Genomic DNA, 24,370 nt, shown 5'->3' with positions numbered 1-24,370 from the left:
TCCTCATGGGAACAGTCCAGCCCGAACTGCAGAGCCAGGTCCTCACTGGACCGGAAACAAGCATCCTGGGACCGGAAGTTACTACAGAGCGACACCGACTTTTGAAGAGCTCCGGTGGCCCTTCAGGGTTTTTTCGATCCCCCGTCGGGGCCTGGTCGGCCCGGCCAAGTGTCTCTTTAAGGCTGATGGAACGGACCCCACTCCGCTTCTGCCCAAAATGTCCAAACAAGTATCCGTATACAGCTCAGCACCTGGTCTGTAACTTGTGTTTGTCTCCAGAACACAAAGAAGATACTTGTGAAGCCTGTCGAGAGTTTCAGTCGAGGAAAACATTAAGAGACCAAAGAGCGAGAAGACTGCAAATGGCGTCGGCGCCGACAGGACAAAGGCATTTGGAGGAGGAAGAAGAAACCTTTTCCATCCAGGAGTAGGACTCGGACGAGCTCGATCCCGAAGAAACGCCTAAAACAGTGAGTAAGACGTCGAAACATAAAACTCACAAGAAGACCACAAAAGCCCAGGGGACGCCACCGCCAACAGGCCATGGCTTAACCCGTAAAATAGGTGACCGATCATCGGCGCTGAAAAAGGGCGCGCTTGCACAGTCGAGATACCAGCATACAGCAATCTCGACACCGAGACAGCGGCTCCGAAATGGGTCTGCTCCGAGAGACCACGACGCCGAAAATAAAGAAAGTGTTGTTGGAGCCGAGAAAGGCTACCGAAAAGGTTTCCATTCCGAAAAATCCAGCCTCGGAACCAAAATCAGGTTCCTACACAGCCGAACAGGGATTGTCCTCCCAAATGCAAGGACATAAGTTCGGACAAGAACTAGAATCAATGGAGCCAGACTACACTCAAAGGAGGCTCCCCATTCAAAAGGACACAGGGAAGATAAGCGCTCTTCCCCCAATTAAAATGAAAAGAAGACTTGCCTTTCAAGAAAAGGACAAGCAGCCACAGGCAAAGGTGGCAAGACAGACAACTCCGCCACCATCTCCACCACCATCAATGCACACATCACCAGTAGACACTCCGCCACTGATGCAATCCCCAACGCATACTGCAATGAGTCAGGACGATCCCGACACATGGGACCTTTATGATGCACCAGTTTCGGATAACAGCCCACACTGTTACCCAGAGAGACCGTCCCCACCTGAGGACAGTACATCCTACATGCAGGTGGTCTCAAGGGCAGCGGCTTTTCATAATGTCACCTTGCATGCAGAACAGACTGAGGATGATTTTTTGTTTAATACACTTTCCTCCACTCATAGCCAATATCAGAGCTTACCTATGCTACCTGGAATGCTAAAACACTCCAAACAGGTGTTTCAGGAGCCTGTGAAGGGCAGGGCCATAACTCCAAGGGTGGAGAAAAAGTACAAGCCACCGCCTACAGACCCTGTGTATATCACGCAGCAATTAACACCAGACTCTGTGGTAGTAGGGGCAGCTCGCAAGAGAGCAAACTCACACCTCGGGAGACGCACCACCTCCAGACAAGGAGAGTCGCAAATTTGACGCTGCAGGGAAAAGGGTTGCAGCACAAGCAGCAAACCAATGGCGCATTGCCAACTCACAAGCACTTCTGGCAAGATATGATAGGGCTCATTGGGACGAAATGCAGCATTTCATAGAACACTTACCCAAAGAGTTCCAGAAAAGGACACAACAAGTGGTAGAGGAAGGACAAAGTATCTCAAATAATCAGATACGGTCAGCAATGGATGCAGCAGATACAGCTGCAAGGACAGTAAATACTGCAGTAACAATAAGGAGACACGCATGGTTGCGTACATCAGGATTCAAGCCGGAAATACAACAAGCCGTGCTGAATATGCCTTTTAATGGACAGCAGTTGTTTGGGCCGGAGGTGGACACTGCTATAGAAAAACTTTAAAAAGACACTGATACGGCCAAAGCCATTGGCGCACTCTACTCCCCACAGAGCAGAGGCACATTTCGCAAAACAGTTTAGAGGGGGGTTTCGAGGACAAGCTACAGAACCCACAACCTCACAAACAAGGCCCACTTATCAAAGCCAATATCAGCGGGGAAGTTTTCGGGGGCAATATAGAGGAGGACAATTCCAAAAGAATAGAGGAAAGTTCCAAAGCCCCAAAACTCCTCAAAACAAGCAGTGACTTCCAAGTCACAAATCCCCAACACAGAACACCTGTGGGGGGGAGACTAAGCAATTTTTACAAACATTGGGAGGACATAACAGACACTTGGGTACTGGCAATTATCCAGCATGGTTATTGCATAGAATTTCTCACATTCCCTCCAAACGTTGCACAGAAAACACACAATATGTCAAAACAACACATGGATCTTCTAGGACTAGAGGTCCAGGCATTGCTACAAAAAGGAGCAATAGAATTAGTACAAATTCAACAGAAAGGAACAGGAGTTTACTCTCTGTACTTTCTCATACCCAAAAAGGACAAAACACTGAGACCTATATTAGATCTCAGGACATTAAATACCTACATCAAATCAAACCACTTTCATATGGTGACATTACAAGACTTAATCCCACTGCTCAAACAACAAGACTACATGACAACACTAGACCTAAAGGATGCATATTTCCATATACCAATACATCCTTCACACAGGAAGTACTTAAGATTTGTATTCCAAGGGGTACATTACCAATTCAAGGTGTTGCCATTCGGAATAACAACTGCGCCAAGAGTTTTTACAAAATGCCTGGCAGTAGTAGCTGCGCATATCAGAAGGCAGCAAATACATGTGTTCCCGTACCTAGACGATTGGTTAATCAAAACCAACACACTAGAACGGTGTTTACAACAAAGTACGTCATAGAAACCCTACACAAACTAGGTTTCTCAATCAACTACACTAAGTCACACCTTCAGCCGCGTCAGACACAGCAATACTTAGGGGCAACAATCGACACAGCAAAAGCGATTGCCACTCTAAGTCCACAAAGAGTACAAGCATTTCACAATGTAATACAGGTCATGTATCCAAACCAAAGAATACAAGTCAAAATAGTAATGAAACTCCTAGGCATGATGTCCTCATGCATAGCCATTGTCCCAAACGCAAGATTGCACATGCGGCCCTTACAACAGTGCCTAGCCTCATAATGGTCACAAGCACAAGGTCAAATTCTAGATCTAGTGTTGATAGACCGCCAAACATACACCTCGCTTCAATGGTGGAACAATATAAATTTAAACCAAGGGCGGCCTTTTCAAGACCCAGTGCCTCAATACGTAATAACTACAGATGCCTCCATGATAGGGTGGGGAGCACACCTCAATCAACACAGCATTCAGGGACAATGGGACTCTCGGCAAAAACAGTTTCACATAAATCACTTAGAACTATTGGCAGTATTTCTAGCGTTAAAAGCATTTCAACCAATAATAAGCCACAAACACATTCTTGTCAAAACAGACAACATGACAACAATGTATTACCTAAACAAACAGAGAGGAACACACTCAACACAGTTGTGTCTCCTGACACAGAAAATATGGCATTGGGCGATACACAACCACATTCGCCTAATAGCACAGTTCATTCCAGGGATTCAGAATCAATTAGCAGACAATCTCTCTCTGGATCACCAACAGAGCCACGAATGGGAGATTTACCCCCAAGTACTACACACTTACTTCCAAAATTGGGGAACACCACAAATAGACCTGTTTGCAACAAAAGAAAACGCAAAATGCCGAAACTTCGCATCCAGGTACCCACAAGATCAGTCTCTGGGCAATGCGTTATGGATGAGTTGGTCAGGGATATTTGCATACGCTTTTCCCCCCTCTCCCACTCCTTCCATAACTAGTAAACAAGTTGAGTCAAAACAAACTCAAACTCCTACTCATAGCACCAACTTGGGCAAGACAACCTTGGTACACAACACTACTAGACCTCTCAGTAGTGCCTCATATCAAACTACCAAACAGACCAGATCTGTTAACTCAACACAATCAACAGATCAGACACCCCAATCCAGCATCGCTGAATCTAGCAATTTGGCTCCTGAAGTCTTAGACTTCGGACACTTAGACCTTACACAGGAATGTATGGAAGTCCTAAAACAAGCTAGAAAACCAACCACTAGACATTGCTATGCAAATAAGTGGAAAAGGTTTGTTTATTATTGCCATAATAATCAAATTCAACCCTTACACGCATCTGCTAAACACATCGTAAGCTACTTGCTACATTTGCAAAAGTCTAAACCAGCTTTTTCATCCATTAAGATACATCTTACCGCAATTTCAGCTTACCTGCAAATTACCTACTCAACTTCACTGTTTAGGATACCAGTCATAAAAGCCTTTATGGAAGGCCTAAAAAGAATTATACCACCAAGAACACCACCAGTTCCTTCATGGAACCTCAACATTGTCTTAACACGACTCATGGGGCCACCTTTTGAGCCCATGCACTCATGTGAAATGCAGTATTTAACATGTAAAGTTGCATTTCTAATTGCCATCACATCTCTAAGAAGAGTCAGTGAAATCCAAGCATTTACCATACAAGAACCATTTATTCAAATACACAAGCATAAAGTAGTTCTACGGACAAATCAAATTTTTTTTAACCAAAAGTCATATCACCGTTCCACTTGAATCAAACAGTAGAACTACCAGTGTTCTTCCCACAGCCAGATTCTGTAGCTGAGAGAGCACTACATACATTAGACATCAAAAGAGCGTTAATGTACTACATTGACAGAACAAAACAAATTCGGAAAACAAAATTATTTGTTGCTTTCCAAAAACCTCATACAGGAAATCCAATTTCCAAACAAGGCATTGCTAGATGGATAGTTAAATGCATTCAAACCGGTTATCTCAAAGCAAAAAGAGAACTGCCTATTACACCGAGGGCACACTCAACTAGAAAGAAAGGTGCTACCATGGTCTTTCTAGGAAACATTCCAATGACTGAAATATGTAAGGCAGCCACATGGTCTACGCCTCATACGTTTACCAAGCACTACTGCGTGGATGTGTTAACAGCACAACAAGCCACAGTAGGAGAAGCAGTACTACGAACTTTGTTTCAAACAACTTCAACTCCTACAGGCTGAACCACCACTTTTGGGGAGATAACTGCTTACTAGTCTATGCAAAGCATGTGTATCTGCAGCTACACATGCCATCGAACGGAAAATGTCACTTACCCAGTGTACATCTGTTCGTGGCATGAGACGCTGCAGATTCACATGCGCCCACCCGCCTCCCCAGGAGCCTGTAGCCGTTTCGAAGTTGATCTTGAACATTTGTAAATATATCACTTTAAACTACATTATATACATACATGTTTACTCCATTGCATGGGCACTATTAGTATAATACACAACTCCTACCTCACCCTCTGTGGGGAAAACAATCTAAGATGGAGTCGACACCCATGCGCAATGGAGCCGAAAGGGGAGGAGTCCCTCGATCTCGTGACTCGAAAGACTTCTTCGAAGAAAAACAACTTGTAACACTCCGAGCCCAACACTAGATGGCGGGATGTGCAAAGCTACACATGCCATCGAACATACATACATATGTGGAAAATGTCACTTACCCAGTGTACATCTGTTCGTGACATGTTCTGCTGCAGATTCACATGCTATGCTTATCGATTCCGACATCTACTGTTGGGCTTGGAGTGTTACAAGTTGTTTTTCTTTGAAGAAGTCTTTTAGAGTCATGGGATCGAGTGACTCCTCCTCTTCAGTTCCATTGCGCATGGGCATCGACTCCATTGTTCGATTGTTTTCTTTCCGCCGTCGGGTTCGGACGTGTTTTCTCTCGCTCTGAGATTTCGATTCGGAAAACTTTTTAAAAGCTTCCTTTTCGTCTGTATTGAATCGATCGAGTTATTCATCTTCCATTGAAACAGCAGTACCGTCGGAACACAACTTTGTTCGCCCTTCGGGGCGCACGCCCAACTCGGGCCTATTCGGGCCCACCGCGTGGAGAGCCTCAAGGATCTGACTCCATTCCTATCCTGCCCTCGGTGCCACGCTAAGTACCCATACACAGACCAACATCTGGTTTGCAACCTCTGCCTTTCTCCAGACCATCGGGAGGAAAACTGTGCAGCCTGTCGATCGTTTCGATCGAAAAAGACTGAGGGACCGAAGAGCAAGAAGGCTGGAAATGGCGAAGAGCGGAGAACATTTCGACGTTACAGAAGAGGAAGAAATGCAGACAGCAGTCTCTATCTGAGACACAGAGTCGGAGCAGGAATCCGAGGAAGACAGACCTGTCACAGCCAGCCAGCATGTGAGTACGTCTGCCCCTGCACCCCCACATAAGAAACAATAGAAGGCCTTGGGTACACCACTGTCGGAAGGCCATGGCTCAGCCCAAAAAAAGACGGTCGGTGACCGACCCTTGGGTTTGGCACCGAAAAAGGCCACCCCTCCGTCAACAAAGACTATTAAAAGCTCCATTTCAGACTCCAGTAGACAACAATTTTCAGAGTCGAAAATTAGAAAAACTGTTTTGGAGCTGAGACCTTCTTCATCATTTTAGAACTCGAAAAAACATCACACTTCGGAACCAAAAAAAAACAGGTTATACAGAGGAACAAGGACTTTCCAAAAGACTGCGAGAAAGCCATAAAACCACTGAGGAAGAGACAGAGATTGAACCAATCCTTCAAACTATGGATATCAGAGAGTCTAGGATACACATCCATAAAGAAACAGGGAGAATCATCACAGCATTCATCCACAGCTACCTCTAGAGAGCCCTGGCTTCCTGGACACTGTCTTCTTTCACTAATGAAGGTTGCCTGGACCTGGTATAAGGTGCCAACACCATAGGTGTCCACCACACACCAGGCTAGCTCCTACAGAAGGAGCTTATGGGGAGAGTGGGAAATGTCAGGCTGTACAATGAGTAGCCAGCGGCTGGAGGGACTTAAAGGTGTCTAGAAGGGCTTGCAAAGGTCACCCTGTCCAATGTACAGACAGTGGTTCAAGGACAGGGCCTGCAAGGGGCTAACTTACTGTTTTCCAGCCTTTGAAGACTCTTTCGTCCTTTGGCCTTTGGGATGAGGTCAGAGTTGCGGATGGCCCGGTTGATGTAGTACTGCTTGCGCTTGGCGGGCAGGAACCTTTTTGACGGGGAACTTGAGAGCGGGGAAAGGCAATCTTCGATGAGGCTGGATGAAAAAAGCATGACAAATTATCAATGGGCTTACCTGGAAATTGACACATTTATAAAACTTTGCTCAGCTAGATGGAATACACATGGATGATGTAAAAGGGAACGGTAAGTAAAAATAAAACATCTGAGTTCCTGAGCCGCAGAAAGTCTTTGCTGCTTCATAAAAACCCTACACCCTTATATTATGATGTGTGATTCCGCACCAGAGAAACAGGACAGCCTCACTGGGTCTAGTCTTTCTGACCATTTTGTGAGAAATTACTTTCCAGTAGTCACAATTGGACCCTAAACCTAATTTACATCTGGAGCTACAAAATACCAATACCAATTAGGTCTGCAACTGGAAACTGAATTGTGTCCTGAAAAGATTCCAAATCCATACCAGCCATTACCAATGGATACCAAGCCCCTGAGCACCCCAAAAGCACCATCTCAGCTGGCTTGTGTGAGACCTTCTGAACTGTCTAGCTTTGCACCCATGGCCTATAAGCACTGATATAAAGACGAGATGTTATCATAGCTAAAATGCCACACTGAACTATTGTGGGTATGTAACGTGGGGGAGGGTAAGGGGGCTGTGGGTGCAGCTAGAGTGGTCAGTTCTGTGGGTGGATGACAAAGGCTGCGTGGACCACTGCAGTGGGCTAGTTAAGTGAGGAGATTATGACGAGGGCTGCAGGTGCAACTGGAGCGGGCTTGTGATACGAAGGGACTATGACGAGGGCCTGTATTTTTAGACAATGACTAGGGCTGAGGGTGCAGCTGAAGTGGGCCTGTGATACGAGCGGGCTATGACTAGTGCATGTGATATCTATGAGAAAATGACCAGGGCTGTGGGTACAGCTGGAGCGGGCCTGTGATACGAGGGGATGGTGACAAAGGCTGCAGGAACCAATACAGAATGACTAGGGCTGGGGGTGCAGCTGGAGTGAAAATGTAATGGCTATAGAGCATGGCAAGGTTTGCAGGCATTCTGGGCCAGGCCTGTACTGTAAGCAGAGGAGGACAAGGGCTACAGAAGCAGTGGCACTCAGGCAGCTGTGAGATGAATGGTTTAAACATTTGTCAACATGTGTGTGGGCGCAGAGAGGGAGGGTAATCCTTCACATCGGCATGTGTAGGGGGGACAAGCCTAGTGCTTTTCCAATGGGAGAGGGGTGGGTGGATTAATTCTATTCAGATACAACTGTGTGCAGGAGACGCAAGGCTTCACTGGGCTACAAAATATGCTTCTGACAAGGCTTAACATTTTGGAGACAAGCCTTCAGGTACATAAGTGTGGCACAAGCTTTCAGTTCCCTATATGAAGGTGATAGCTTCAGCTCCCTGTGTGGGGGCTACAAACGTTCAGCTCCACTTAAGGGAACACACTCTACAGGCTCCACCCTCATCCTGCCCCAGCCAGGTCAGCGATACCTCTTGTGGCGTGAACCCAACTAAGTGGGGTCCCATATACGTGGAAAACCAAACTTGGACCCCCACCTACATGAGGCACAGTTCCCCACAAGGGTGCAAAGCCTGCAGGGACACGTTTTCTGCCCAATGCATTTTGGTTGATCTGCCTTGGGCCAAGGCCACAACTAGGTGTGGTCCATATATGTGGAGAACCAACCATGGGCTCTAATTATGTGATGGACAAGATACCTTCAGGACCACCCACCTCATCCAGTGAGGTAACAAAATCTACAGACCCAGCACCACCTGTGTGAGGTACACGTTTTCTGCTCCATCCAGGCTGGTGATATGGCCTGGGCCAGGCTCTTAACTATGTGAGGTCGGCCGGCCCCATCTATGTGGAGAACTAACCTTGAGCTCTATCTACGTGAGGTGAAAGCCTTCAGCTCCACCTGGGATAGGGCTAAACTTTCAGCCCAGCCAATGCAGTGGACAACCCTTCAGGCCTATGCACATGGGAAGCAAAGTTTGAGCTTGCTTGTGATCTAGCAGGATGCACAATATTCGAAAACCGCAACATGTAAAGGTTTAATGTCAAACATGTCCTTACTGTGACTTGCAGCTCAAAGATATACTCACTATACAAAGACTGGCTGTTCCATAAGAAAACAATGAGATGCAGTATTAAATACTGTAGGAGGCTGGCCTGGTTTATAATGGGTACCAATGGTACTAACACCTTGTGCCAGGTCCAGTTATCCCTTATTAGTAGAGTAGTAGTGTTCTAGCAGCTTAGGCTGACAGAGGTAGCTATAGCAGAGCAGCCAAGGCTGAACTAGGAGACATGCTAAGCTCATGCAATACCACTTATATCATATAGGTACAATATCATAAGAAAGACAATACTCAAGTGTTACTAAAAATAAAGTACCTTTATTTTAGTGACAATGTGCCAACAATATCTCAGAGGATATACTCCCTTAGGAGGTAAGTAAAATACACAAAATATACACACAAACCAAAATCAGATAAGAAAAACAGTCAGAAAGTAGTGCAAACACTGTAGAATACAATAGGATGCAATAGGCTTAGGGACAACACAAACCATAAACTAAGAAAGTGGAATGGGAACCACAAATGGGCCCATAGGCTAGTGTAGTGTGTAGAGGGTTGCTGGGAGTGTAAGAAAACACTAAGGGTGTCCAAGATACCCCACCCCAAAACCCTGGAAAGTAGGAGTAAAGTACTACCACTGAAGACGGATTCCTGGACCTGAGGACCTGCAAAGGAAGGGGAACAAGTCTAAGAGTCGCGAAAGTGTCAAGGGGGGCAGGCGCCCACTAAACCCCAGATGAAGGTGCAAAATGGCTGCCTCCGGATGGAAGAAGCTGAAGATTCTGCAACAACGAAATGTGCTAGGAACTTCTCATTTGTGCAGAAGATGTCCCGCGGCGTGCTCGAGGATGCAGTGGATGTTTCCACGCAGAAAGACCGCAAACAAGCCTTGCTAGCTGCAAAGGTCGCGGTTGAAGAAAATGGGTGCTGCCTGGGCCCAGGAAGGACCTGGAGGTCGCCACTTGGACAAGGAGACAGAGTGGGCGCTCAGCAAGAGAGCCCACGCAGAAGCAGGCAGCACCCGCAGAAGCAGTTGAACACAAGTTCAAGAAAACTGAGCATGGCAGTCGTCTCAACACTACAAAGAGTCCCACAAAGCAAAATACCGCAAACAAGCCTTGCTAGCTACAAGAGTCGCGGTTGGAGAAAAAGGGTGCTGCCTGGGCCCAGGAAGGACTAGGATGTCGCCACTTGGGAGAGGAGACAGAGGGGGCCCTCAGCAACGTAGAGAGCCCTCGCACAAGCAGGAAGCACCCGCAGAAGTCCTTGAACACGGATTCAAGAAGTCTGAACATAGCGGTTGTCTCATCACTGCAAAGGGAGGTTCCACGACACCAGAGATCAACTCAGGGAGCTGAGCATCGCAGGACAGGGTGCTGGGGACCTAGGCTCGGCTGTGCAGGCAGGATTTCTTGGAAATGTGCACAGAAGCCCTTGAAGCTGCAGTTCACGCGGTGCACAGGATTATTGTCTGGAGAGGGAAGGCAAGGACTTGCCTCCTCCAAATTTGGACAGTTGGACCACTGGACAGTGTAGGTCACTTGGGTCCATCACCTGTGTTCCAGGGGCAATGCTCGTCGGGATGAGAGGGGTCCCAGAGTACCAGTGAAGCTGAAGTTTGGTGCCTGCTGAAGCAGGGGGAAGATTCAGTCGACCCACTGGAGATTTCTTTAAGGCTTCCAGTGCAGGGTGAAGGCAGGGAGCCTCCAGACCATGCACCACCAGGAAACAGTCACGGAAGCCGGCAGGATTAGGCGCTACAATGTCGCTGGTAGTCTTCTTGCTACTTTGTTGCAGTTTTGCAGGCATCCTGGAGCAGTCAGCGGTCCATCCTTGGCAGAAGTCGAAGAGAGAGGTGCAGAGGAACTCTAGTAAATTCTTGCAAGTCGTTATCTGAGGAAAAACCCACTGGAGAGACCCTAAATAGCCCTCAGAGGAGGATTGGCCAGCTAGTCAGGTAAGCACCTATCAGGAGGGGTCTCTGATGTCACCTGCTGGCACTGGCCACTCAGAGGTCTCCAGAGTGCCCTCACACCTCTGGAAACAAGATGGCAGAGGTCCGGGACACACTGGAGGAGCTCTGGGCACCACTCCTGGGGTGGTGATGGACAGGGGAGTGTTTACTCCCCTTTCCTTTGTCCAGTTTTGTGCCAGAGCAGGGACTGAGGGTTCCCTAAACCAGTGTAGAGTGGCATATGCAAGGAGGGCACCATCTGTGCCCTTCAAAGCATTTCCAGAGGCTGGGAGAGGCTACCCCTCCCCAGCCTTTAACACCTATTTCCAAAGGGAGAGGGTGTAACATCCTCTCTCAGAGGAAATTCTCTGCTCTGCCTTCCTGGGACTTGGCTGCCCAGACCCCAGGAGGGCAGAACCCTGTCTGTGGGGAGGCAGCAGTGGTAGCTGCAGAGAAAACCCCAGAGAGCTGGTTTGGCAGTACCCGGGGTCCATAGTGGAGCCCCGGGGATGCATGGAATTGGCCCCCCAATACCAGATTTGTCATGGGGGACAATTCCATGATCTTAGACATGTTACATGGCCATATTCGGAGTTACCATTGTGAAGCTACATATAGGTATTGACCTATATGTAGTGCACGCGTTTTATGGTTAAATCGGGCTCCCCTCTGGATCCGTGGCCTCCTTCCATTTTTCACTTGGTTCCAGATTTAATGGCATGGATGTTGGTCCCCATTTACCAAGAGGTAGCTATGTCTGGGGAGTACCCATCTATCTGGAAAGAAACTATAGTAGTATCCCTCAAGAAAAAACCAGTGGGGGACAATCAGGACATGAGTAATTTGCCGCCAATAGCACGTCTCCCGTTTTTGCCAAAGATTCTAGAAAAAAAATTGAACTCTGAACTAATCGAGTTTTTAACAAAAGCAGATGCTCTTGATATCTCCCAATACGGGTTCAGAAAAGGGCATAGTACTGAAACTGCCCTAATCTCATCCTCTGATACTATTCGAAGGATGGTTGATGAAGGCAAGGGGGCCGTTTTGGTTCTTTTAGATTTATCCGCTGCCTTCGACACTAGCTCTACCACACTATTAATGTCCCGTTTGCATCATGTGGGTTTGAGGGACAAGGCGCTTAAACTTTTGAAGTCTTTTCTTACAAATAGATGGACCACAGTTAGCTGTGGTGATTTCAAATCTAGACCTTATCTTCTGCCATGTGGGATTCCGCAGGGATCTTCCCTCAGCCTCACATTGTTTATTGTGTATGTAGCGCCTTTGACTAGTCTAATTCGTACTTTTGGTTTCATTCTATCTTCCTATGCTGATGACTCCCAGCTTATTATTCCTATTAATCAGCCATGGCAGGAGGTTGCAGATCGGTTCAGTAATTGTATGGTGGAAGTGAGTAAATGGATGAAGACCAATTGGCTAAAAATGAATGCCACCAAAACTGAAGTTTTATGTTTTGGACCTGGAAAGAATTTATGGAACTCACGGTGGTGACCCTCTGAATGCGATAACTGCCCTGTGCCCACTACTGTTACTAGAAACCTAGGCATTTTGTTTGATGAACATCTGTCTTTTAAAAAACAGATTAATCATGTGGTAAACATCAGTTTATAGTCAATTAAAATGCTCAGAAAAATCTTCCCCTATCTGTTACATGAATGGAGAGTATCTGCTATCCTGGCATTGGTAATGTCCAAGATAGACTACTGTAATGCACTGTTCCTTAATTTGGATAAGCGGCTGATAAAAAGACTCCAATTAGTTCAGAATTCCGCTGTCAGAGCGGTTCTTAATCTCCCACGATGTATATCAGTTAGAGAGAGTCTCAGGAAATTACATTGGTTACCAGTGGCGCAGCGTATCCAGTTTAAGTCGCTCTGTCTTACTTTTAAGGCAGTTCATGGAATAGGACCACGGTACCTGACTTCCAGACTCCTCCTGCATGTACCTAAAAGAAGCTTGAGGTCTTCCCAAGCTCACTTGATTCAGGTCCCTCGCACACAAAGCCAAATGGGGAGACAAAGCTTTTAAAGTAGCTGCAGCCAGAGGATGGAACTCTCTCCCACAGAATATTAGGCAAGAATCAGGCTATATGAAATTTTGGAAAATTATGAAAACTTGGCTCTATCCTCGTTAATTTTTTTGGTACATCAAGATCAGGGTCTTTGGATTTAGTTTGTTTCAGTTTCTTCTATTGGATGTTTTTCTATCTTCATTATTTCTGTTATTTTTCTTATCCTCTGTCTATTTTTTACTACGTGCTTTCTTCCCAGCACTTCGATGCTTTTTGAGTAGGAACGCGCTTTATAAATCTCGAATTACATTACATTACAATTACATGGTGTCCCGCACTCACAAAGTCCAGGGAAATGGCCTTGAACTATGTGGGGGCACCTTTGCTAGTGCAAGGGTGCCCTCACACCTAGTAACTTTGCACCTAACCCTCAGCAAGTAAAGGTTAGACATATATGTGACTTATAAGTTACTTAAGTGCAGTGAAAATGGCTGTGAAATAACATGTGCGTTATTTCACTCAGGCTTCAGTGGCAGTCCTGTGTAAAGGTTTGTCTGACCTCCCTATGGGTGGCAAAAGAAATGCTGCAGCCCATAGGGATCTCCTGGAACCCCAATACCCTGGGTACCTAGGTACCATATACTAGGTGTAAAGAAATGCCTCCTTGGCATGGTTACCCCCTGACTTTTTGCCTTTGCTGATGCTAAGTTATGACTTGAAAGTGTGCTGGGACCCTGCTAACCAGGCCCCAGCACCAGTGTTCTTTCCCTAAACTGTACCTTTGTCTCCACAATTGTCACAACCCTGGCATCCAGGTAAGTCCCTGGTAACTGGTACCAAGGGCCCTGATGCCAGGGAAGGTCTCTAAGGACTGCAGCATGTCTTATGCCACCCTGGGGACCCCTCACTCAGCACATGCACACTGCCTCACAGCTTGTGTGTGCTGGTGGGGAGAAAACGACTAAGTCGACATGGCACTCCCCTCAGAGTGCCATGCCAACCTCACACTTCCTGTGGCATAGGTAAGTCACCCCTCTAGCAGGCCTTACAGCCCTAAGGCAGGGTGCACTATACCACAGATGAGGGCATAAGTGCATGAGCACTATGCCCCTACAGTGTCTAAGCAAAACCTTAGACATTGTATGTGCAGGATAGCCATAAGAGTATATGGTCTGGGAGTTTGTCAAACACGAACTCCACAGCACCATAATGGCTACACTGAAAACTGTGAAGTTTGGTATCAAACTTCTCAGCACAATAAATGCACACTGATGCCAGTGTGGAATTTATTGTAACATGCACCCAGAGGGCATCTTAGAGATGCACCCTGAATACTAACCCGACTTCTAGTGTGGGGCTGACCAGTTTCTGCCAGCCCCCCCACAACCAGACGAGTCTCTGGCCACATTGGGAAAGTGTCTTTGTCACTCTGTGGCCAGGAACACAATCTGCACTGGGTGGAGGTGCTTCACACCTCCCCCTGCAGGAACTTTAACACCTGGTGGTGAGCCTCAAAGGCTCACCCCTTTTGTAACAGCGCCACAGGGCATCCCAGCTAGTGGAGATGACCGCCCCTCCGGCCACTGCCCCCACTTTTGGCAGCAAAGCTGGAGGAGATAATTAGGAAAACAAGGAGGAGTCACCCACCAGTTAGGACAGCCCCTAAGGTGCCCTGAGCTGAGGTGACCCCTGCCTTTAGAAATCCTCCATCTTAGTTTTGGAGGATTCCCCCAATAGGATTAGGGATGTGCCTTCCCCCCCCCCCTCAGGGAGGAGGCACAAAGAGGGTGTAGCCACCCTCCAGGACAGTAGCCATTGGCTACTGCCCTCCCAGACCTAAACACACCACTAAGTTTAGTATTTAGGGGCACCCCAGAACCCAGGAAATCAGATTCCTGCAACCTGAACAAAAGAAGGACTGCTGACCTACAAGCCTGCAGAGACAACGGAAGATGACAACTGCTTTGGCCCCAGCCCTACCGGCCTGTATCCTCAGTCGAAAACCTGCATCCTCAGTCGAAAACCTGCAACCAGCGACGCATCCAACAGGGACCAGCAACCTCTGAAGCCTCAGAGGACTGCCCTGACCCCCAGGACCAAGAAAATCCCATGAGCAGCAGCTCTGCTCAACAACCTGCAACTTTTCTTCAACTTTAAAGACCTCACTCTTCCCGCCGGAAGCCTGAGGCTTCACATTCGGGACCAGACGCCCCCAGCTCGAGACCCAGAGAACCAACACAACAGGGAGAACTCCCCGGCGACTGCGATCCAGTGAGTAGCCCAAGACTACCCCCGTAGGCCCCCACAGCGACGCCTGCAGAGAGAATCCAGAGGCTCCCCCTGACCACGACTGCCTGTAACAAGGGACCCGACGCCTGGACCAAGCACTGGACCTGCAGCCCCCAGGACCTGAAGGAACCGAACCTCAGTGCAGGAGTGACCCCCAGGCGAAACTCTGCCTATCCCAGGTGGTGGCTGGCCCGAGAAGCCCCCTTCTGCCTGCCTACACCGCTAGAGTGACCCCCGGGTCCCTCCACTGAAATCAATACAAAACCCGATGCCTGCTTTGCACGGCCGCCCCTGTACCACTGAGGGTGTGTTTTGTGTGCCTACTTGTGTCCCCCCCAGTGCTCTACAAAACCCCCCTGGTCTGCCCCCCGAGGACGCGGGTATTTACTGTAGAAGGCTGGACTGGCTTGTAGTGAGTACCAAGGGGTACTTGCACCTTGCACCAGGCCCAGTTATCCCTTATTAGTGTATAGGGTGTCTAGCAGCTTAGGCTGATAGATAATGGTAGCTTAGCAGAGCAGCTTAGGCTGAACTAGGAGACGTGTGAAGCTACTACAGTACCACTTAGTGTCGTATGCACAATATCATAAGAAAACACAATACACAGTTTTACTAAAAATAAAGGTACTTTATTTTTATGACAATATGCCAAAGTATCTTAGAGTGTACCCTCAGTGAGAGGATAGGAAATATACACAAGATATATATACACAATAGCAAAAATATGCAGTATAGTCTTAGAAAACAGTGCAAACAATGTATAGTTACAATAGGATGCAATGGGGAAACATAGGGATAGGGGCAACACAAACCATATACTCCAAAAGTGGAATGCGAACCACGAATGGACCCCAAACCTATGTGACCTTGTAGAGGGTCGCTGGGACTATTAGAAAATAGTGAGAGTTAGAAAAATAACCCTCCCCAAGACCCTGAAAAGTGAGTGCAAAGTGCACTAAAGTTCCCCTAAGGACAAAATAGTTGTGTTAGAGGAATAATGCAGGAAAGACACAAACCAGCAATGCAACAACTGTGGATTTCCAATCTAGGGTACCTGTGGAACAAGGGGACCAAGTCCAAAAGTCACAAGCAAGTCGGAGATGGGCAGATGCCCAGGAAATGCCAGCTGCGGGTGCAAAGAAGCTTCGACTGGACAGAAGAAGCTGAGGTTTCTGCAGGAACGAAAAGGGCTAGAGACTTCCCCTTTGGTGGACGGATCCCTCTCGCCTGGGAGAGTCGTGCAGAAGTGTTTTCCCGCCGGAAGGACGCCAACAAGCCTTGCTAGACGCAAAGCGTGCGTTTGGCGTTTTTGGACGCTGCTGGGGCCCAGGAGGGACCAGGAGGTCGCAAATTGGACCTGAAGAGAGAGGGGACGTCGAGCAAGACAAAGAGCCCTCACTGAAGCAGGTAGCACCCGGAGAAGTGCCAGAAACAGGCACTACGAGGATGCGTGAAACGGTGCTCGCCGAAGTTGCACAAAGGAGTCCCACGTCGCCGGAGACCAACTTAGAAAGTCGTGCAATGCAGGTTAGAGTGCCGTGGACCCAGGCTTGGCTGTGCACAAAGGATTTCCGCCGGAAGTGCACAGGGGCCGGAGTAGCTGCAAAGTCGCGGTTCCCAGCAATGCAGCCCAGCGAGGTGAGGCAAGGACTTACCTCCACCAAACTTGGGCTGAAGAGTCACTGGACTGTGGGGGTCACTTGGACAGAGTCGCTGGATTCGAGGGACCTCGCTCGTCGTGCTGAGAGGAGACCCAAGGGACCGGTGATGCAGCTTTTTGGTGCCTGCGGTTGCAGGGGGAAGATTCCGTCGACCCACGGGAGATTTCTTCGGAGCTTCTGGTGCAGAGAGGAGGCAGGCTACCCCCACAGCATGCACAAGTAGGAAAACAGTCGAGAAGGCGGCAGGATCAGCGTTACAGAGTTGCAGTAGTCGTCTTTGCTACTATGTTGCAGGTTTGCAGGCTTCCAGCGCGGTCAGCGGTCGTTTCCTTATCAGAAGGTGAAGAGGGAGATGCAGAGGAACTCGGATGAGCTCTTGCATTCGTTATCTGAAGTTTCCCCAGAGACAGAGACCCTAAATAGCCAGAAAAGAGGGTTTGGCTACCTAGGAGAGAGGATAGGCTACTAACACCTGAAGGAGCCTATCAGCAGGAGTCTCTGACGTCACCTGGTGGCACTGGCCACTCAGAGCAGTCCAGTGTGCCAGCAGCACCTCTGTTTCCAAGATGGCAGAGGTCTGGAGCACACTGGAGGAGCTCTGGACACCTCCCAGGGGAGGTGCAGGTCAGGGGAGTGGTCACTCCCCTTTCCTTTGTCCAGTTTCGCGCCAGAGCAGGGGCTAAGGGGTCCCTGAACCGGTGTAGACTGGCTTATGCAGAATTGGGCACATCTGTGCCCAACAAAGCATTTCCAGAGGCTGGGGGAGGCTACTCCTCCCCTGCCTTCACACCATTTTCCAAAGGGAGAGGGTGTCACACCCTCTCTCAGAGGAAGTTCTTTGTTCTGCCATCCTGGGCCAGGCCTGGCTGGACCCCAGGAGGGCAGATGCCTGTCTGAGGGGTTGGCAGCAGCTGCAGTGAAACCCCAGGAAGGGCAGTTTGGCAGTACCAGGGTCTGTGCTACAGACCACTGGGATCATGGGATTGTGCCAACTATGCCAGGATGGCATAGAGGGGGCAATTCCATGATCATAGACATGTTACATGGCCATATTCGGAGTTACCATTGTGAAGCTACATATAGGTAGTGACCTATATGTACATATAGGTAGTGACCTATATGTAGTGCACGCGTGTAATGGTGTCCCCGCACTCACAAAGTTCAGGGAATTGGTTCTGAACAATGTGGGGGCACCTTGGCTAGTGCCAGGGTGCCCTCACACTAAGTAACTTTGCACCTAACCTTTACCAGGTAAAGGTTAGACATATAGGTGACTTATAAGTTACTTAAATGCAGTGTAAAAATGGCTGTGAAATAACGTGGACGTTATTTCACTCAGGCTGCAGTGGCAGGCCTGTGTAAGAATTGTCAGAGCTCCCTATGGGTGGCAAAAGAAATGCTGCAGCCCATAGGGATCTCCTGGAACCCCAATACCCTGGGTACCTCAGTACCATATACTAGGGAATTATAAGGGTGTTCCAGTAAGCCAATGTAAATTGGTAAAATTGTCACTAGCCTGTTAGTGACAATTTGAAAGTAATGAGAGAGCATAACCACTGAGGTTCTGGTTAGCAGAGCCTCAGTGAGACAGTTAGTCACTACACAGGTAACACATTCAGGCACACTTATGAGCACTGGGGCCCTGGGTTACCAGGGTCCCAGTGACACATACAACTAAAACAACATATATACAGTGAAAAATGGGGGTAACATGCCAGGCAAGATGGTACTTTCCTACATTTACCTGCTGGCAGACTGGAACCGGAGCACCCCTGTTCTCCATAGGTGCCTATGTATTTTGGGCACCTCTTTGACCTCTGCCCCTGACCGACCCTGAGCTGCTGGTGTGGTAACTTTGGGGTTGCCCTGAAACCCCAATGGTGGGCTGCCTATGCCCAGGAACTGAGACTTGTAAGTGTCTTACTTACCTCACAATCTAACCAATACTTACCTCCCCAAGGAACTGTTGATTTTTGCACTGTGTCCACTTTTAACATAGCTTATTGCCATTTTAACAAAAACTGCATTTGTTATTGCTCTGATTCAAAGTTCCTAACTTACCTGTGTGGAGTACCTTGCATTTTATGTCTTTACTTCAAATCTTGACCTTGTGGTTCTAAAAATAAATAAGCATATTTTTCTATATAAAAACTATTGGCCTGGAGTTAAGTCTTTGAGCGTGTGTTCCTCATTTATTGCTTGTGTGTGTACAACAAATGCTTAGCACTACCCTCTGATAAGCCTACTGCTCGACCACACTACCACAAAATAGAGCATTAGAATTATCAAATGTTGCCACTATCTTACCTCTAAGGGGAACCCTTGGACTCTATGCACACTATTTCTTACTTTGAAATAGTATAAAGAGCCAACTTCCTACAATGGCCCACTGCTAGATTTAACCTCAACCTCGCTACAGGCAGCATTTGAAGTAATACATATACGGTTTATGTATCACAATTTCAATTCAAGCAAGAAATAAAAATAAAAACTAGACCTGCACATGAAAACTAGAACTGCATATGAGATGGCTAATTATGAGATGGCTAATTAATCTTGTTTGATGCAGTGGTAAGACCTGAAGACAACTGTTCCAGGATTCCTTGTGTGGTACATCACTAATCAGAAGGTGTCCTGAACTCTGGCACCGACCATGGATTATAGGGGTAGTTTTTGATGATTCCGATTCCTCCAATGAGCAGACTACTTACTATAGCCAAGTCAGACTTTAAAGTCAAAGTGAGACATGCTTTAGATTCACAGAAGGTTGCCCGATTAAGCCATTTGGGAGGGGGGGGGGGGTACTTATTGATCTATGGATTATATACTCAACATTGGGAAAGAGGCTAGGAAAAACCAAACCTCTATTACAGATGTGAAAAGCAGGTAATTTCTCAGTTTAAAACTGGACCTTTGCTTTTTCCTGAAGCGAATAGAAGTTGAAGACTTTGCGATGACCAGTCAGAATCTCCAACCCAGATGTTTCTATCTCATAGATAAGATAAAGCACGGAGGAAGAGTGTATTCTAAACAATGGACTTAGTTAAATATATTTAAAAACGTTTTTGTTTTTTTACTAAAAAAAAAAAAAAAAAAACTTTAACAAAAGTGTTGGCTCATTGTATATCCGAAAGATGTTCTGCACAAACGTAACTTAATTTAGAGCAGGGCTTTTACAAAGATTCGATTACGTTTATTTTGAAAGTTTACATTTTAACTAAATCAAACGTGTATCAAAACATAACGCGATCATAACTTCTCAATGGCAGCTGCTCGCTCCTCACCGCGAAGCAAGCTGGAAGAAAGTCCCGAACAGGGCATCCCGCTGCGGCGACAGAGGATGCAAGCTGGGCTCACTGCCTGTGCATCCTGCACATATACAGAAAACACACGAGGTGAACAGACCAGAAAAAAAAAAAATAATAAGCCATCAAGCTTTGGCTGTTCTTTGAACATTACCCGAGCTGGAGGATTAAAAGCGTCTAAAAATTCAACACCAACGAGGCTGGAACAAGATACAACGGTTGTTAAAAAACTAAGAAAACGGCTGTGAAACCCCTTTCTTTTTTTACGATTTTAATAAACTGCATTTTTAAAGTGCTCGGCGCAGCATCCTTCGTAGACAGACGTAGATCGCTTTTCATTCGGGTCACTTCAAAGATGCCATACAATGACATATCTTCGTTGTGCGAGCAGTATGTTTGTGTGCAAGGTGTGCCGCGGGAACAGCAGCAGGTTGCCAAACCTTTAGAAGCTCAGACATCTTGTTAGGCATTAACACATTCAGCCACAGCAGATTTGCACGTCCACACGAGATCTGCCGTATAACACTTCTACATTAAATGTTTACTTCCCGAGAATGTAATCGGCTTCTCAGAAATCAGCGTGTATTCTGGGACTTGTTTACTAGACCGCTATCAAATCCATTAAGAAATAATGTACAGTAGCATTTGCCTGGACAGAATGATAAGCAGGCTGCTGGAGTGCAGAGACGATCTTGTCACCTACCTTCACTAATGCTCTTTCTGGTGGGTACTGTCTTCAAATTCCGCACAGTTAAAAAAAACTCCCGGGCACAGGACCAGATCCAGACATTTTTTTTCAGCAATGCTGCCCACGTGACAGTAGCCCTGGAAGTGACAGAAAGGAGCTGCAAATAAGCACAACCGCTGCACGCCGACATCAGTTTCTTAATCGTTCTGCTTCTGTGTCTTCTGACAGAGTAGTCTGAACAAACTGCAGGTCACCATGTGCCAAAATCCAACTTGCAAACTCATGCCGATGCTCAGGAGTCCACCACACAAAACGGGGACATAGAAGGGTAATTAAGACTCTCCAGTTAGACAGTTTATCCACCAAAAAGTGTTACTGATGGTATGTAACTTGTTGCTCTGATGGATATTTTTGAACCACAGACATCTAATTTTAGATACCACACAGTACCTCCCAAAGGTGGAGGGTCTGTGAAGTGCGCAAAATGTCCCTTCAGTTGGACTGGACTGTCACGGTAGTAGCGCTTCGTGAACATGTGCACCAGCACGGATGCTGCAGCCTGGCAGATGTCCAGAACCAGAAACCCCTTCTCAATGCCACTGTAGCGGCCTTGACTACAGTGAAATGAGGCCGCAGGCTTTCTGAAGGTTTCGACTTAACTAGCACAGAGCAGAGTTTAGTAAAGGGGACTAACCACCTGCACAGTGCACTTCTGCACTACCGTTCCTTTCTTGGTTTCAGTAAACCCCACAAAGAGCTGACCATCTTCACAATAGTCTTGTGTACAGGCAGCGTAGAAGCTCAAAGCTCTCCTGGGGTTAAACCAATCGAGGCGCTCCTCCTTCAAGGAAATTGGAGAAGCAGAAAATAACAGCAGGATACTCAATAAACGTACATTGATGGGATAACACCACCTTCGGCAGGAAGGCTGGCTGAATCCTTAGCACCAATTTGCCTGGGGAAAAAAGTGGTGTAGGACGATTGCAGAGAGTACCTGTAGTTCACTGATGTGACCCGCACAAGCGATGGAGATAAGAGACTGACATGATAATTGGAAGCCATTGCAAGAAATTTACATAAGTTCAAATGAAGCGCCTTTCAGGTACATCAGGACTAAATTTCAGTCCCACTGAAGTACTATAGAATGGCTTTGGTGGAAACACATGCGTCAATCCCTTGATAAAACGCATCACAACAAATGATTTAAGGAGAGAGATTTGATTCGGCATCATATAAGTCGAAGAGGACCAACAAGTAACCAATAAGAGTGCCCACTTCAAGGCCATGCTGGACCAACAACAACATGAACAACAGAAATGTAAAGTTGAAGAGATTATAGGAGTGCACCAATACAAGAAATAAATACATTGAAAAAAATATATATATCACGGTTACGTCTTATTAACAAGAATTGTAACCGATCGAACACAGGACCAGAAATTATCGTTTTGGTGCCAGTATTTCTATATTTGTTTAAAATTGCTAAAAGTTAATCAGTAGACTAATCAAGTACAGCAGCACATTTTTCAGTGATAACAAAAGAACATTCATCTGAATATCCGACGCAGTTTCTGAGTATAAGGAATCCTTTGTACTATTCCACAAATGGAAGATCAGCCAACACGTTTGACCCGTATGGACTTTTGTTTCAAGACTGACATTAAACAGTTATATTTTAACTCCACATTAATTACTTTGTTCCCATTGTAAAGTTATCATGTTAATTAGTATTGCTACAGGTGCCACATTGGTGTGGACCCTGTTACTGAAGTGGCAATCTGGACCCGGTCTGGCAGAAGTCAAACTTGGGCTCTGGAGGCTGCGTGGGGCCGAAGAAGCTGGGTGAGTCTAAAAAACTAGCAATATGTCCTCCTTGAAGGCTGCTATCCCCTGCTGGGACGTCAACAGCACAAAAAATTCAGGGCACACCAGGACCAAATGTGGGACTGACTCAGTCAGAAGAAACCACAACTTTCAAGCGATGCCCTTGCATCTTCCAGCTAGACTATGGGTGGCGGGGTAGGGGATTAATCTTGCCTGGCTTTCATGCACTTATGGAGCATTTTCAACTGTGACTTATCAGAAGACTTTGAGGAAGAAAGGAACTTCACCAGGGGCAGACCTAGTGATCGAGACCAACCCTGTGACTTGGAGTGAGAGCAGGACATCTATTTCGGACACAACCCCTTCTTACATTCAGTGAAGAAAAGCTTCGCCACCCAATCTCAGCATGCTTTCGGGTACATGAGGGCACATTTATCGCATGACTGAGACGTGTCCAGAGCCCAAACACCATAAGTATAGGGTGCACAGGTCCATGACAGATGTCTGCATCCTGCAGTAGCAGCACAGTCCTGTTTGCGTTGGAGACATCTTCTCTGGTACACAATCTTTGACAAATTAAGGGGGTCACTATAAAACAACAAACTCTGAAGCAGAGCTCTAGAGTCGCACTGAATGGCATTGAAAAGAATGAACTTATGTCAGCATGCAGGGATGGTGTTTATATGCGGCTCAGCTCTTACACTTCTGGGGCAGTGTGAAGTCACCTTGGAGAAATGTAGCGCCACCTACTAATCACCCCTGATCCAGTATGGCACTTGCGAATATTGTGAAGGTCAGAAATTGGTGGTTATAAGAGTCCAGTGAAAATTATCCTTCTAAACCTCTTTTGTTATTGTCTTGTGGCTAAAAACAGAGTATCACACAACAGCTTGAAAATCAAAATTGTATTCTGATATGGCAAGGGGGTGTTTGCTTATTACCTAAACCCGGCCCTACTGTAGATCTCTAGCCATTTGCTGATGGCTGCAGACAGCAAGCCTTAAAAATATTGGCTTTTACTTTTCCTTATTGCTTCTTTTCTTTCTCTTCTTTCCTCTTTTCCTGAGCTGTCCGTGCTTACTCGCTTTTGACTGTAATACTGATTTAATGTTTATGCACATGATGTTCCTTTGATTACCATACTGTTTCATATGTTGGAGGATGGAAAATAACTAATGAAAATGATCTGTAAAAAAATAAAAGAAATAATCAATAGGTCAGTTTTTTAGGCTGCAGTTTTTTTTAATGCAGACAGATTGGCTCAAGCAATGCTATTTGCTCATGCTGCGCATCTGAAAAAAAAAAAAAAAAAAAAAACACTGCAATGGTACATATCTATCATGAGGTGCCCATCATTTTGAAGACGTCAATCTTAGAGCAGTAAAAACATAAGTTAAATGTGCTTCTTGATAAAAATAGTGGTCTGGCAGTA

The 24,370-nt window shown here is 46.6% G+C and overlaps 1 protein-coding gene across 2 annotated transcripts in view; it reads right to left on the bottom strand.

Moving 5' to 3' along the window:
- The window catches only part of R3HDM4 (R3H domain containing 4), a 240,082-nt gene that overhangs the window by 193,017 nt on the left and 22,695 nt on the right, over nt 1–24,370 (bottom strand). For both annotated transcript variants that reach the window (XM_069217441.1, XM_069217440.1), the window contains one exon: nt 7,019–7,173. In XM_069217441.1, the coding sequence (XP_069073542.1) occupies nt 7,019–7,173 (155 nt within the window). The remainder of the gene's footprint in view (nt 1–7,018; nt 7,174–24,370) is intronic.

The sequence above is a fragment of the Pleurodeles waltl genome, chromosome 12, assembly GCF_031143425.1.
Source record: "Pleurodeles waltl isolate 20211129_DDA chromosome 12, aPleWal1.hap1.20221129, whole genome shotgun sequence".
Lineage (NCBI taxonomy): Eukaryota > Metazoa > Chordata > Amphibia > Caudata > Salamandridae > Pleurodeles > Pleurodeles waltl.
The sequence above is the reverse complement of the archived record's forward strand: the minus strand, read 5'-3'. Positions and strand labels throughout refer to the sequence as shown.